The following is a 17,326-nucleotide window of genomic DNA, read 5'->3' as shown; positions in this document are numbered from 1 at the left end:
GGACACCTTGCCCCGTCTAAACGGACACGTCTGGCTTGGATTATGCAAGGTGCAAGTCACATGGTAGTCATCATCAGATAACAGGTCTTCCTCCACAACCGCGAACATGGCAGGGGTTTTTCTCTCCCTTTCTTTCTCTTTCTTTCCCTCTTTCTTTTTTTTTATGGAATAGGAATGTGCTGTCTTTCTGAGCCACTGCAGCATACGGGAATTGAAAACATATTGACGATCCCGCAAACCTGTAGCTCACCACCACAGCGTTTCAAACCTGTAGCTCACCACCACAGCGTTTCAGACCTGTAGCTCACCACCACAGCGTTTCAGACCTGTAGCTCACCACCGCAGCGTTTCAGGCCCACTTTACAAATGTGTTTTATTTCACAGCGCCAATAGCCAAAGGACTGTTTCTGTTTCTGCTGGATAGACAAACCCAAAACATGAATTAAACCGACATCTGTTTGCATCGTTGTATTCTAAATGCTTTTTAAAATGAGAAACAGGTATTTGTTTTCCTGAAGTGCGCCCAGACATCCTATAGTTTGTTATGGAGAAGTATGCCGTCACTAATACTCAGTCAGACCGTGGTTCGTGAAGGAGGGAGCAGACACGTGTTTGATACCATTCCTCATTCCATCCATGCATTACAATGAGCCCGTCCTCCGATTTCTACCTCCACCAGCCTCCCCTGGAGCAGACTAGATAGAGAAATTATACAGCTACTCTTGGATGACAAATGGAACTTTGTTTTTAAAAAACAACACTGGAGTTCATTGCCTCCATCAGGCAAACAGTACAACTCCGTACAGGAAGCTTACTCTTGACAGTGGAATCGCACAAGCCCTGTACTGTACACTGAAGGAGGACTTAGATATGATCTGGTGAGCCTCCTTAATCTTGTTATTGCCATTCTTTAGCCACAAGCCCCACCCCTCTGACACCCTCAGATGACAGAATGTTGTACCAGGGCCATACATCAACCGGGCCCTCCTTCTGAAGGCAGGCTGATCTTAGACCTGGAGAGCTGAAGGCACAGAGGAGGCAGGGGGTGCGAGGGGGAGGGTGGGGGTAGGGAGGGAGGGAGGGGTGACGGCCTCCCTGGCTGTCTGGCTCTGATAAACCCTGGACCGCTCCCCCCCCGCATCCCCCCCCCCCCAACTGTCTCACCCCCTCCTATTCTCCTCACCTCACCCCCCAGCCAATCACCCCCCCTAACCTTAGCCGTTACATCTGTGCCTGTACAGTGCAAAGGTGCAGGGCACCCCTCTGGGCACAGGCAGGGGGGTGGGGGGGGCATGGACAGATTATATAGGCCCTGTCCCTCAATGCTGGGCCCTTGGTGGGCCTGAGGATGAACCTTACAGCCTGCTGCAGCAGATTCTGGTGGTGGGACCGTCGGGGGCTCTGCCTGCCTGCCTGCCATGACTGGACCACTTTCAGTGGAGAGGTGAGGAGAGGGAGGGATGGGGGGGGGGTTCATAAATCACAAACAGAGAAGGGCCGAGATCTGCTCCTTCACTCACTTCCATGAGGAAACGGTCTTGACTTTTCCTCGAAACCCCCCATCCCCGCCCCCCTCTCCCCCCGCTAGTTGCTGCATGGGCTCACCTATGACTGGCATTTCCTCAGGACAGGCTAAGAGAACGAGGATATAGGCCCGGGAGGCCCGTTTTTCAACGGTGGGTTTAAAAAAAAAAAAAGCCTGGCTTTCCCCCTTACGAACCTGCTAAACGTCGCCGTCGTGAGCGTACACTCAACGCAGCAGTCTAACAGAAACTGTTTAGGAGTTTCAATGGAATCGTGTGTTGTGATGGACTTAACATGTTAACATTTTTGACACCTAAACACATCCCCACGCGAGGGGATCAGGAGCCCAGAGGAAGCTGCAGCTCAAGCACCTCGTACACGCTGGAACACTCCAGAGCAAACGGTCCAGAGCAAACGCTCCAGAGCAAACGCTCCAGAGCAAACGCTCCAGAGCAAACGGTCCAGAGCAAACGGTCCAGAGCAAACGGTCCAGAGCAAACGGTCCAGAGCAAACGGTCCAGAGCAAACGGTCCAGAGCAAACGCAAACTGTCTGTTCTCTCTTACTGTAAACTTGTCATCTGCTCCAAGTGTTCTCCAACCTCAACTCATCGCATCTCCCCGTAGAGCATCTCCCCGTAGAGCACCTCCCCGTAGAGCACCTCCCCGTAGAGCATCTCCCCGTAGAGCATCTCCCCGTAGAGCATCTCCCCGTAGAGCTTCTGAAACCTGTTGGTTGGCCTCATCCTGTAGGCTGAGTGTAGCTACAATGGTCTAGCAGTTTTAATGCATTCACATTAGCAGTGATATTCTCTAGTCTGGTGTAGATACCTGTAGCTGAGGGAATGTAGTCACCCTAGAGCTGCTGAAATTAAATAGTCTTTTTTCAGGAGGACAATGGAGGGGGAAACGGTGGTGTTTTAGGGAGTCTGACAGCCCAAAGGTATACTCATCAACTATTGGAATTCAGGGCCTGGATTTATGATAATGTAATTCAACCTCTGATATCAAATCACCATTTTGACCCTTTGTGTTGATGAGGTGATGATAATGATCATGCTGGGGACTTAGCTGATGCGTACTTAATATATATTTGATCAAATGTTGTTTCATGATCATTGTCACCATTCTCCACATGTAATAAATTCGTCTACACAAACACTCCTGCTGTTTCTTCACTAGGTCATGAAAACATCTTCCCTTTCACTCCACAACTCTCACCGTCCGACTGGCCATCTTGTCTTTCACAGTAATTAAAAGGAGCCAGAATAAAGTTGATCTTGGTATGACTCTGCTTGGCCTGCCCAGCAGCTGTAGTACCGGTCGTGCGTTTGCCCCGGAGCACAAAAGCAAGATGGATGAACCAGATACTGGCTCAGAGAGCTTGCGTGGATCGAGTGCCAGTGTGTGATTTAGCTCTGAGGCTGACTCCCCTCTCAGCAGTGGTCTATTTTAATATGTAACAGTCTGGTTAAAGAAACAAGCAGCATGTGCTGAGCTGAGCTGAGCTGAGTGAAGGAAACGTGTCAGGGGCTCCAATGTTGATGATATCAAAGATGACAAAACTAAATAGACCCATCTTGGTCCCTGGCGAATGTTTGGATGTTTGTGTGTATGTAAGTGTGTGTGTGTGTAACTGTGTGTAAGTGTGTGTGTGTGTTTCTGTCCACAGCGATCAGTCGTTTATCTCTGTTGCTTTGTGTCAATGGAAACTATGAGCAGGTTGTTGTTGTCTTGGAGAGCCTGATTTGGCTCTGGGCTCTGACAGTACGGGTCTGTTCAGTGCCGTGTTACAGATGGAGCCGGACCCAACTTCTGCTTATTTCATTTTTAATTGGATTACTGTTTACTTTATCACCTTGTCATGTGTCATGTGTTATTCTCAACTATGATCTGAGCATATCCAGACAAAATGTCAAGGTGTTACCTATCAAATGGCATCCTGCTTTTGCGTCTGATCATCATATTTTTATAAGCAGTTTAGTTTGGGTCTGGTTTTTGGCCTGGTCCGAGACCTAGAGCTGTAGAGTGCCTACTGCCTGCCGTCCGTACCCTGTGGTTCATGGAGGTGAGTCTGCGTGCCTGCCACAGCATGTGTTGGGAGTTAGAGGACAGAAAGTGCTTCAGATTGTACAATTCTTCCCTTCTTAAATGATCATCATTGCTGACAGGTTCTACAGCGATGAGCAACATTCAGAAGTATTACTTCTGACTAAGAAAGTATTTCATAACTTTGAGTCGGCCATGGAATGGAGAGTACAGGATGTAGTACGGCGTTTCAAGCTGACTTGGAAGGGCTGAGCAGTAAATGACGACCAAAGATAAAAATAATAATTATATCATTTGATCCACCGATTGAAGTCTGCCCAAAAGGCCTCTTTGATGAAGGTGTTAGTTTGTCCAAATTCAGCGTCCCCTTATCTTAAAATAAGCAGAGATGTTTAATGTCATCAAAGCCAACTGGCTTGTTCACTATCCGGTTAGATCCACATATCTAAACTTTGAAGTGCTCTGTGTTGACAAAATCAACCTTGATAAGCGCCAACACACCGTATCCAACAACAACTCAACATCAAAAGCATCGCAGCATCATAGCACGCCCTGGGTTCATAAATACTACAGCATGAACCCCATCTCGCTTGAGCAAAACAGCACAGATCTGCCAAAACAACCCAACCTTAAATCTCATTATGATTTTGATCATGAGTAAACACTGTGTAGTTTGTTTGTATGTTTCACACAACATGAAATGGCAAGTTGCAGTATTCAAAACTCCAAATGCGTCATTTCCCATCCTGTCTATTTGAGGTATTACAGTAATTCTTGGGCAACAACTGCTCTACTCTTTTGTGAGGAGAGAATTTGCCCCCCAGCCAGCTACTGTGTTTCCCCACTAATCACCGGCTTCCCTTGCAGATGTCCTATGGCAAATAAAACCTGCCCAAAGAACCACAGCTGGAGCAACCGCTTGTGCAGATGTGTGGTGCAGCAACGCGAGACTCCGCCCCCACCGCCACATCACTCGGGTGAGTACCGTAGCACCCAACCTCATTGAGACCAGGCTTTCCTAGTCCACCCAACCTCATTGAGACCAGGCTTTCCTAGTCCACCCAACCTCATTGAGACCAGGCTTTCCTAGTCCACCCAACCTCATTGAGACCAGGCTTTCCTAGTTCAGAAAGGCTGGGGAAGTCCTTTGCAGAAAGTCGCTACAAAGGGGGGAATCCTGTTTGGTTTGACATGTCCTGAGGCGCCACTCATTTCAATCAAATACCTCGCCTGGGCGGAGCTCCTAAAAAAACACAATTCAGTTTTTCCTTCAGGTTTTCCCTCCATTTTCTTCAATGTTGAAAGCTGGTGTAGGGTTCTCTCTGCAAAATAGTCCTACCTGCCAGGAAGAGACGATGCACATAACAACAAGCAACCGTTCTATAGGCATGTGGGGGGAGGGTTCCTGGAACGTAACATCCAATGAAATTGCAACCACATTCTCCCATCGCTCCGTCCATTTCAATCCAAGTAACCAGATCGACTAATCTAAAGTTCTCAAGACCTCCAAAAGAGGCATGGGAACAACGTGAAGGTCTGGCCACACACACACACACACACACACACGTACTCTCTCCATGCTTATACACACACACACACACGTTGGAGTGTCAATATTGAGAGATGTGGTGTGGACTTGCAGCTCAATGCAGGTGAACAGTCCATTACAAGTCCATTTAATGACTGGCCTACGTGGGCTGGTTTATTTTCTCCCTGGTAGTTAATCCATCAATAAATGTCATTGATTGACCAGAGAGTCGACTCTTAGTCCTTAATAAGAGGGGAAAGAGCAAACAAACAAACAAGAGTCATGTGAGCCTTATAAGATGCAGAAAGAAAGCGACTGGACTGTCAGAGTGAACTGTCATTCAACTGTCATTCAACTGTCATTCAACTGTCATTCAACTGTCAATACCATCCCAGCAGCACAGAGAAGCCCCACGCGCCTCTAAAACAACAACAGCAGCATGAGACACCATCTCCTTCCTTCAACGTGACACCACAAGTTATGTGCGGTCGCCTCACACGATTTACGACTAACCCCTCCCCCTTCTTATTTTCCACTCAAAGCCAGATTCGGTTGAAAGCTCCCAGGCCGCTCTCTCGAGTTGTCGCTATGAAAACACGCCACGGCAGTAGTATTTCAGCGGACGTGGCTGGCTGAGTACTCAGAGTAAACAAACTAGAGGCAGAAGAATGCAGGTCTCCAGAGTGGTGGAATCCTGGATCACATGCAGTACTCTGCATTCTGCTGTTTCATACTAGTGCTACCTTTTGTTATTGTTTCTATTATTACTGTTCCTTCGTTGCATTGTTGAGGAGCTAGCTTGCCCTGAGCATGTCATTGCACCGTCTACGGCTGTATTCTGTGTATATGACAAATCAACTCTGATTTGATCTCTACCCAACACTCAGTGTGTTTACACTCTGTTTTACAAGCACTGGGAGCAGGGAACCAATCACCTCTCTCTGCTAGGAGACATTCACTTTCATCAGATAACACAATCGTTGGCATCAAAGTTGATTTTGCATAAGGCTAGGCCATGTGATGACATCATCATGTAATAAGAATAGGGAATAATAATAATAATAATAAATAGTAATATTAATAACTCAATAATATAATATCAGCTGGTATTTTGTTGATATTATCATCATCATCATCAAAGCAGCTGTGTTCATTCTCATGCAGTGAGCAAACTAAAAGATGATATTTCATCTGCCGGCTCGTTGAACGGTCAGGAAACGAAGCTTTCCTGTGTTAAATAGGCTGACAGTTGAAGTCGGCTGCATTCATCATCAGTTATCATTCAACCAGTGGCATATTTGCCAATCTATGCAACCTAAGACACATCCAGGCGACCCATCCCCGTTCACAGTCTAACCATCAACAGAGAGTGGACCACGGTAGTCATGGCCATATGATACCAGCAGATCTGTTATGTGTCTTCTTATTGCAAACCAGCTTTGGCAGGCTCAATCAGAGGTAAATCTAGCAGGTACATCCCCACCAGGAGAGGCTGGTGGAGGCAGAAATCGGAGGACGGGGTCATTGTAATGCATGGATTGCAATTAGGAATGGTATGATACCATTCCTCATTCAATCCCTTGCATTGCAATGGTCTCCCCTGGTCCCCACATGAACAGGATGCCTGGGAGATGGAGTCAGAGGCTCCCTGCAGGTCACAGTGTAACTCTAGCCTGAAGTCTCTAAGAACACCAGATACCATAAGCCCCCGGAGTTGGACAGATATATGGCATGGGTGATCTCCGGGGAGTGTCGTTGTTCGTATGGGGGATTATGAATCTGATTCAGAGAGACAGAAACGTCAGTGTGGTGCAGTGATGGTCTGTCCACACTCCTGGGTGTTTTGGTGGAGCATCACACTGAGGTAACACAAGAGACATCTCTATTCCAGGGTGATAATGTTTTGAAGGGGAAAGGGTCTGTGGAAAATCATCAGTTATCATTAAAGTGTGCTGTATCAGTCACAGAGGGAGGGAGACCTTGGTTTTGGCTTCACTTTGTTTTGGACTCGCAGGAACAGTTGACATTCGATGGCGCTGCATCAGAGATCACTAATCTATCAACAAGATCAACAAGATAGATTAGTGACGAGAGCTGGATCTGGTCTTTGTACACACACACACACACACCCACACACACACACACACACACACACACACTGGGGGGCAGAAGGTGTGTTTGTTTTTCTCCTTCTAACCACGTCTCCGGCCTTGAAGGTGATCTCATAAGTGGCGTCAGTAATGTTGGGGGTTGGTTCCTCCCTCAGTAATGTTGGGGGTTGGTTCCTCCCTCAGTAATGTTGGGGGTTGGTTCCTCCCTCAGTAATGTTGGGGGTTGGTTCCTCCCTCAGTGATGTTGGGGGTTGGTTCCTCCCTCAGTAATGTTGGGGGTTGGTTCCTCCCTCAGTAATGTTGGGGGTTGGTTCCTCCCTCAGTAATGTTGGGGGTTGGTTCCTCCCTCAGTAATGTTGGGGGTTGGTTCCTCCCTCAGTAATGTTGGGGGTTGGTTCCTCCCTCAGTAATGTTGGGGGTTGGTTCCTCCCTCAGTAATGTTGGGGGTTGGTTCCTCCCTCAGTAATGTTGGGGGTTGGTTCCTCCCTCAGTAATGTTGGGGGTTGGTTCCTCCCTCAGTAATGTTGGGGGTTGGTTCCTCCCTCAGTAATGTTGGGGGTTGGTTCCTCCCTCAGTAATGTTGGGGGTTGGTTCCTCCCTCAGTAATGTTGGGGGTTGGTTCCTCCCTCAGTAATGGGGACGGCAGCTCCACTCCCATCTGATAAGAGAACAGAGGCGCTAGTGATGACCACACCAGGCAGAGGAGTGGGGGATCAGAGAGAGGCCGACTGGCTCCATTAACTACACAGACAGACACACACGTAATGCTCGTCACACACACACACACACACACACAGACGCAGACACACACACGCAGACACACACACGCAGACACACACACGCATGCAGACACACACAGCCCATTCATCTAAATAGAGAGGCACCATCTTTGTTCGGCCGACATCAGATTCTTGGACCGTTGAATGTGGTGCTTCTCTCCCATCACAGAGTTGTACCGTTCCAAAACAAACCAAATATGATTTATGATTTACAGTAATTCAGTACGTTCCTCAGAAGTGACCACTGACAGGGATTCATAACAAAACGCAGTGCAACATGTTACTCATGCATAAGAGACTACAAGAATAACATTTCAATCACTAAAGTAGTTATAATGAACGCATGGTTTATACAGCAAGCAGACATTTATATTCCCCCTCGTCCGATGTACCACAACAATCCGAATACAAGCAAAGTGGGTTTTTTTTTTTGGTGTTATAAAAACCAACTTAAAAAGTAGGTAAACATGACTCCATTGGTTACTATCGTAATCTGTATTTGTTCATCAGCAAACAGATAAACACAGCAATGACAGGAATTCAGGCCTTACGTCTGCCAAATTCTCTCTCTGCTGTTTTAGAGCTAATTCTATCCCCTCTCTTTTTTTCGGGTGAGAGAACTATCGAGATTATTCGCCAGGATTCAAAGGAAAACATCTGTTTGCACCACTGGGGGAAAATGCATCGCTAGGAATCTAGGCCAGGAACGCCGCTCCATCGCGCATAGTTTGCTGTCATGGCAACAACTAGAACCTAAAGTACCAAGGAGGGATGTTGCTGTTTTCTGACGTGAGCTCTTGAAGAACGTCCAAGCGTTCTGTATCATCCACTCCACAGATACAACAACATCTCCTCACCAACGAGCCTGAAATAAAACATTTCACAATCTGTGAGTGTTGAAAACTCACAAACGTCAACCAGAAGGGAGGAGGGAAAAAATAAAAACCTCTGCCTTGAAAACAATGAATCAATTCAATGACATCATCCGCCGTCTTCCCTCCGTCTAGGCTCGTCTGACGCGGATGTCTGCGGGGCGGGGAAGGAGTTGGATGAGGAGACGTGCCAGTGTGTGTGTGGGCGCCAGCTGAGGGTGGCAGGATGTGGACCCAACCGCTACCTGGACAAGAGCTCCTGCCAGTGCGTGTGTAAGACGCCGCAGTCCTCCTGCGGACAGCACCAGACCTTCAACAAGGACACGTGCCAGTGCACCTGTGCCAAGGTGTGCCCCAAGCACCAGCCCCTCAACCGGACCAAGTGTGCCTGCGAATGCAACGAGTCGCCCAACAGGTGCTTCCTCAAGGGCAGGAGGTTCCACCAGGCTACATGCAGGTAGACGATGATGATGATGATGAAGGGGGAGGAGGAGGAGGAGGAGTAATAGCAGGAGGGGTAGAGGAGAGACAGTAAAAGAGGGAAAGGGTCAAGGGTCATGGTGCTGAGGAGGAAGAAAAGGGAAAGGGTCAAGGGTCATGGTGCTGAGGAGAAGGAAGAGGGAAAGGGTCAAGGGTCATGGTGCTGAGGAGGAAGAAGAGGGAAAGGGTCAAGGGTCATGGTGCTGAGGAGGAAGAAAAGGGAAAGGGTCAAGGGTCATGGTGCTGAGGAGAAGGAAGAGGGAAAGGGTCAAGGGTCATGGTGCTGAGGAGGAAGAAGAGGGAAAGGGTCAAGGGTCATGGAGATGAGGAGGAAGAAAAGGGAAAGGGTCAAGGGTCATGGAGATGAGGAGGAAGAAAAGGGAAAGGGTCAAGGGTCATGGTGCTGAGGAGGAAGAAGAGGGAAAGGGTCAAGGGTCATGGTGCTGAGGAGAAAGAAAAGGGAAAGGGTCAAGGGTCATGGTGCTGAGGAGAAGGAAGAGGGAAAGGGTCAAGGGTCATGGAGATGAGGAGGAAGAAGAGGGAAAGGGTCAAGGGTCATGGAGATGAGGAGGAAGAAGAGGGAAAGGGTCAAGGGTCATGGAGATGAGGAGGAAGAAGAGGGAATAGACCGAGGGAGGATGAAAGACTGTCGTGATGACTCCAGATTAAAGAGCATTTCTACACCATGTACAGCTCATGTAATTCAAGTAGGGTGTTACCTATTCTGGGGGGGGAATACCCACCATTAATCAACATGGATCAAAGTCAATAAGTGACTTTGAGTAGAGCGTGGTTTTTCTAATGCTGTTGCAGTTAGGCCTCTCCATCAGGATGACTAATCCTGGTCCTGGTGGATCCTAATAGGTCCTGCTGAGCTGCACGGCCAAGCCACAGAGTATACCCCACCGTGGCTGTGCCAAACACAGAGTATACCCCACCGTGGCTGTGCCAAACACAGAGTATACCCCACCGTGGCTGTGCCAAACACAGAGTATACCCCACCGTGGCTGTGCCAAACACAGAGTATACCCCACCGTGGCTGTGCCAAACACAGAGTATACCCCACCGTGGCTGTGCCAAACACAGAGTATACCCCACCGTGGCTGTGCCAAACACAGAGTATACCCCACCGTGGCTGTGCCAAACACAGAGTATACCCCACCGTGGCTGTGCCAAACACAGAGTATACCCCACCGTGGCTGTGCCAAACACAGAGTATACCCCACCGTGGCTGTGCCAAACACAGAGTATACCCCACCGTGGCTGGGCCAAACACAGAGTATACCCCACCGTGGCTGTGCCAAACACAGAGTATACCCCACCGTGGCTGGGCCAAACACAGAGTATACCCCACCGTGGCTGTGCCAAACACAGAGTATACCCCACCGTGGCTGTGCCAAACACAGAGTATACCCCACCGTGGCTGTGCCAAACACAGAGTATACCCCACCGTGGCTGGGCCAAACACAGAGTATACCCCACCGTGGCTGTGCCAAACACAGAGTATACCCCACCGTGGCTGTGCCAAACACAGAGTATACCCCACCGTGGCTGTGCCAAACACAGAGTATACCCCACCGTGGCTGTGCCAAACACAGCCCGGGAAGACGGAAATCCTCCACATTCTCCATCAGTGGCAGACTTAATGCATTTGAATCAGACAGTCCAGCCACTGAATGTAGAAAACATATACAGTACCAGTCAAAAGTTTGGACACACCTTCTCATTCAATGGTTTTTCTTTATTTTTATTATTTTCTACATTGTAGATTAATATTGAAGACATCAAAACTATGAAGGAACACATATGGAATTATGTAGTAAACAAAAAAGTGTTAAACAAACCAGAATATGTTTTAGATTTTAGATTCTTCAATGTAGCCACCTTTTGCTTTGATGACAGCTTTGCACACTCTTGGCAAGGTGAGTCCTAACTTTTGACTGGTACTGTATGCAGCCACATATCCAACGTCATGGTCCATGGTGACAGACTGTATTAAGAGTGGATGGTTATTATGTCCATATTCCGTAGAAATACGAGTTAGAGAAATATGAGTTATATCGCAGACAGGCTGCAATTAGGAAGTCGTGAACCTGTGGCATTTAAAATGCTCACGTCAGACTGGTATATATGCACACACACGTCTGAAGCATGACATCACACAGGTCTCTCTCTCCCTCTCTCTCTCTCTCTCTCTCCCTCTCTCTCTCTCCCTCCCTCTCTCTGAACCGTGGTTGTAATGCAACACATACGCCGACGGCAGGTTCACACAGCTGTCAGTTAACTGTTTCCCCTTCCTAAAAGAAGGGCCTGCAACCAGTCACCCTCAACCCACCACCACAACCCTCCCAACCCCGTGTAAATGTGATTTATGGCTGTTCCACTGCAGTAAGGATCCAGTGTCTGACTGGAGGCTGGGTTCTTTTGCGTCGTATTGTTTGTATTGCATTTGAAACCAGTGGCAGGTGGTACTACAGCTACAGGACCAGACGGACTGGCATAGATCATACCATAGTTACTCTACCAATGGAAAGATCACACCACAGTGACATATCCTGCATGTCATCCCTCCTCTCTCTCCCATCCTTCCTGTCAATCTCTACTGTCTCTATCCCAATAAAGCAGAAATGCCCTAAAAACATAACAGCAATGTCTGGGTTAGTTTTGAACACAAACCCTCTGACCCTGAGCCTAACCTTAACCCTGACCTTAACCCTGACCTTAACCCTGACCTTAACCCTGACCCTGACCTCTCTTCTTTCCCACAGTTGCTACAGACCGCCATGTGATGTTCGGAGACGGAGGTGCGAATCAGGGTTTTACTTCAGTGAAGAAGTGTGTCGCTGCATCCCCACATACTGGAGGAGACTGGACTAACCCCGCGCTCACCAGCGGCTGACCCGCTAGCATGATCACAATCAGTTATGACGGCGGCTATGGCGTGGAAGGCAGTACGCAAGGTTGAGCACAGCTGAAAGGACACAGGAAAATGTGGGCGACTTTGGAATTTAAAAAAGTGACATTTGGGGGACATATTATGGACATTATAATTAACCCCAAATTTCACAAGAGGATTTAACAAAGGACTGAATGATAAGGAGCAATTGTTTTAATGTTTGTTTTTTTTATTTGTATGTCAGATATTGATTATATAATTTATTGCCACTAAATGTTTGCAACTTCCTTGTTCATTGCAATTTCAATCTTTCCAAGAAATTACACTGTGATCAATATTTTTGTATCATGTGATGTCCCTTAAAATAAAATAAAAGTTGTATTATATATATTGTTAACTTATTTCTAATCTAGTTACCATATTGAATTGTAGTATTTGACTGTAAATACGTATTGTACACAACTATTGTTTACCATTATCTTTTTATGTCAGCCTATATCTCTACATAACTGAAATGTTAAAGTCATTTTTATGTAGCATGTCAAAATTAACCCGCCATCCGCACCATACAAACATTTACCATCCTCACCATACAAACATTTACCATCCTCACCATACAAACATTTACCATCCTCACCATACAAACATTTACCATCCTCACCATACAAACATTTACCATCCTCACCATACAAACATTTACCATCCTCACCATACAAACATTTACCATCCTCACCATAGAAACATTTACCATCCTCACCATAGAAACATTTACCATCCTCACCATACAAACATTTACATTAGATTCTTGAAAATATTCTATATACACCACATGAATCTTTGGCCAGCCACCTCACTATGAATATTTCTAAACTTTGTGATTTTTTGTGACATTGCCGTGGATACCATATGGATACATGGCAACCAGGGGCAGACATCCCAGAAAGTCTTTTGAAGATACTATCCACCCACACGGTTACAGTCAACTAAGACATGAGTCCTCTGGAGGGAATGTGGACTATGGTTAGAACATAACAAATGTTGGAGAAACAGAAATAATGAACTCTTTTCTGGACCAATAGAAGAAAGCCTGAGGATGTTCCTCATGATCATGCAAACTGAAAACCCCACAGGATAAATGAACGGAAACGTCAAACTCTAGAATCAAAGTGGCAAGGAGCAAAAGAAAGAAAATAAGACTCTAAGGTTTAACGGACACTTCAAATTCTGCGATAAAAGCAGAAACCTGGACATGGTTAAAAGCTAATGGTTTTGAAGGTTATATCTGTCAATGTGCGCTCAAAACAAGGGCTGAACTAATTCCCTGGTCCTGGTTTTAACAATGAAATACTCGTCATGGTCATTGTGTATATCGGGAGCATTTGTATCATTCTATGTTTTTCTACAGGAGAATAAATCATTAATTTGGCAAGGAATGCAGCTATTTCGAGTCAGCAATTTAATGTCATGTTGACTGATGGGATGGATGATATCTGCTGAGGAAGCAAATATTTTCATTTTACAGAGTTGCTCTTTATTTTGTCCTGTGCACACAAAAATAGAAATGGAGGCAAAGCGTTGGGCGGAGAGAGCAGGACTAGGCAAGATAGATGGACTGCTGGTTCTGGCTTATTTGAATTGGAGAGCTGGAACGCTTTTATCTGAGTTTAGGCGTGACATCGACATGCAACCGAGCCACCGGGTGGGTGCGTGACGGAGCACAGATGGCCCTTAATAGACGTGTATGAGCTGTGGAACTGGCTCAGGTCCACCTGATATTCAGACACAGTTTCATCTGTAAATAGAATAAATCACCTCAGTTTCTGTCCCTGCCGCTCCAATGCATCTGTGTGTTTGCTTGGTGTCTGTATGTGTCTGTGCATGTGTGTGCGTGTGTGTGTCTGTGCATGTGTGTGCGTGCTCGCACGTTTGCGTGTCTATATCTCTCTGTGTTTGTGTCTGTCTGTGTGTGTTTGTGTTTGTCTGTGTGCGTGTGTGTGTCTTGGACCTGTGTCAAATAGAAGGACCACTCTCTGGGTGGTAAACATAGCCTAATGCTATAAATGCGTCGATCCGGAGGGGGGGGGGGCCTTCACTTCCCAAATCCCCCCCTACCCTGACAAACCTCCTAACCCCCCCCCATACCTCCTACCCCCCCCTCCCCCCAAACCTCCTAACCCCCCCCCCTCACAGAAAGGTTCCTCTGTGAGGTCACAGCCGCTTCACCAGAACCGTCCCATCTGGAGAGCATTACCTCCACCTAGTCACTTCCTGTCCCATTGCTATTGCTTCAGACTAAAGACTAGCACAGACCTAAAAACACACATGGCCTGTCTGCCTGCCTGTCTCTCCTGCCTGTCTGCCTCTCCTGCCTGCCTGTCTCTCCTGCCTGCCTGTCTCTCCTGCCTGTCTGCCTATTCAAAGTGAGTTCCTCTCCAGCAACAGGGCTTCAGAATGACATGGTAGATCGCTCTGTCTCCATACCATGTCCGATTGGTTCAGCTCAGGAGGGGAAAAGAGTGTGAGTGTGTGTGTGTGTGTGTGTGGACCGTGAAAACCAGAAACAGCCATTGAATCAACAAAGAGCAGAATGAAAAAGCACGTCTCCGTGCTCAGCTGTCTGGGCGTTTGACTTTTTGACCGCCATTTGCGGTCAAGGTTTATGTTCCGCTGCATCAAAGTCACCACAGGACCTTGGCTTCGTCCGGAATTTGTGTGTTCTTCTAAGCGAGAAACAAAAACAATCCGTCGGACGCAATAGATAGACGTCTAAATAAATCAGTGTCTTGTTTCTACAGTTAGTTCAAACGGTTCAGACATCCAAGAACGTTTGTTTAGGGGGGGGGGAAACAGTACCAAAGCACTGCCAGAAGTAGACAAAAAGAACAACTTTCTATATAGCGACTGTAGATTTAATATAAATTAGATTACATTAGGAATTGAGATCTTAGGGTCGTCAGAAATGTACAACGTTCACAAGCAGCGATACGTGACACCGTCTAGGTGGGATCCGGCTGTGTGTGGTCTGTCTTCTTATCACAGTTTCATTCCCTTTTTCTTTTTTACGACGGGTGAAGTCCCCCTCTCATTTCATGTTTTTTTGTACAGATGTGTTGTACAGTAGGAGTGGTTGAGGGAGACAGGCAGAGATGGGTTGCGGGTAGGAAGGGCAAGGCCAAGAATCAAACCCTGGTATTATGCGGCAGCAATCATGTGCGTGTTAGTGGCGGTGGGCAAACCCACCAGGCCAATCTCTGGCACCCTAGTTTTACTGTCTGCCGGTGTAGAACACCTAAATTACCTTCAATACACACCTGGGGTGAGTTAAGCCTCTGCTACAGAGCCAGTCAGGAGTCAGACCTCCCTCCGTGTACAAGGGCTGTACAGCAGACCTGGCTGTGTTTGGCTGCTCATTCATCATCACTCTCAGTTTTGCCAACTCACCAATCCATAGTAACTGACATGGTTGTCAGGTGTGTGTGTTCTAAAACGCAGACCAGGAGAAAATATTTGAAATGCTTTCAAATGACTGGAAATATTGAGGTATGTTTAGTGTGTATATTTAGCTAGCCTTGCATTCAGTGTAAGCCCTTCTGAGGCTTCTCATTCCTTCCATTGTGCCTGACAAGGTAAATCAAGTTTTTCCAAACCATTTGAAACCGTTTCAAATACGCATTGTGATGTAATGCCCTCTGTAACAAGAGACCCAGTGCCTTATACAAGCGTAATAGAAGCCTAATGTGTTATGTGGTTCTGAGATTCCCCCTCCATCCTTGCTGTTAATAACAGAAGAGGAAAAGGATGACCTCCATGTCATGTGGCTGTAATCCAAAGTCTTGTCTACCTCCAGAATCCTTGACAATAACATTACCCTCAGTCACTCGCAGATCAAGTCCATTTCATTAAGGTTCTGGGCCTTTACTGCTACAGAACCCTGCAAAAAGGTCAACCAAAAAAAGACCTCTGGACACATCAGGGGAATGTGTTCTTCACAAAAAATGTACAAGAAATGATCCAAAAGCTGTCATTACTCACAATTATTAATCACATCTCCGGGAGCTAACCTCGGGCGAGCAAGTGAAGCCAAATGGAAGTCTGTCCAAGTCCCTTTGCAGGTCCACTCATGCTTTCATTAACATTCTCCTCCTCTAACTTCTCATCTTACAGTATCTGTTGATGTGTGGTTCAGTCAGGGGTGTGTGGTAGTCTATAAAACAGCTGTGGAGGTGCTGCTTATTTCTACAGCTGAGTACTGACATTACTACGGTACACCTTCTAGGAATTACACCGCAGAGGCCTGGCTCTCTACCGTAATCCAAACTGTGGTAAATCCTCCAATTAGCTTATCTTACAACCCACAGCACAAGGTTCTTAACTCCGGTCATAGTGTTCAACCCAGGGCTGCACATTTTTGTTCTAGCCTAATTCTCATACACCTCATTCGATTGGTCAAGGGATAGTGGGTTAGTTCTAATTGAGTGGTTGAAGCAGGTGTGTAGCAATGTGCAACTCGATGTGTGTGTGTGTGTGTGTGTGTGTGTGTGTGTGTGTGTGTAGGGGGGCAGTATACCTACTTATAGTTTGATTCTAGAGTCATGTACTTATGTCATCTTCTTACATACTGTCCACACACTCTCAAACCCCCCCCCCCCCCCCCAAGACAACACACACGCACTGCACCCCTCCGAGACAACACACATGCACACCCCCAAGGGAGAACAGAGCTCTGGGCTCTGGGCCCCTGGAGCAGTTAGGGGTTAAGTGCCTTGTTAAGGGCACAACAGCACAACAGCAGTGGTAGGCACCTGGATATGATGCCAGCAACCTTCTGCAGATTGAACCAGGCCGATAACAATAAACACATCTTGTTTTTTGAGGAATAATCATCTGATCTAGCTGGTTGTGTTTCTACCTACAATATGTAGAGTACTGGACCTGGGGAATTCAATCAGTTCTAGATAAAGGCACACAGCACCGTATGTCTATGCTACAGTATAGCACTACTTTATTAACACGGAGGTGTCGCCATAGTAATAGAGTTCTATTTCTCTGGGTGTGACTACCCAGGCCTCATCTGGTCCTCTGGCCAGGC

General features: G+C 46.9%; 1 protein-coding gene across 1 annotated transcript in view; it reads left to right on the top strand.

Annotated features, from left to right (window-relative positions):
- Positions 1–13,660, top strand: part of vegfc (vascular endothelial growth factor c) — a 40,050-nt gene extending 26,390 nt beyond the window's left edge. The window contains exons 5-7 of the mRNA XM_083692971.1: positions 4,439–4,548; positions 8,997–9,318; positions 12,110–13,660. Coding sequence (XP_083549097.1) covers positions 4,439–4,548; positions 8,997–9,318; positions 12,110–12,218 — 541 coding nt within the window. The 3' untranslated portion in view covers positions 12,219–13,660. The remainder of the gene's footprint in view (positions 1–4,438; positions 4,549–8,996; positions 9,319–12,109) is intronic.
- Positions 13,661–17,326: the final 3,666 nt, after the last annotated feature.

The sequence above is a fragment of the Argentina silus genome, assembly GCF_951799395.1.
Source record: "Argentina silus genome assembly, chromosome: 21".
Classification (NCBI taxonomy): Eukaryota; Metazoa; Chordata; class Actinopteri; order Argentiniformes; family Argentinidae; genus Argentina; species Argentina silus.
The sequence above is the reverse complement of the archived record's forward strand: the minus strand, read 5'-3'. Positions and strand labels throughout refer to the sequence as shown.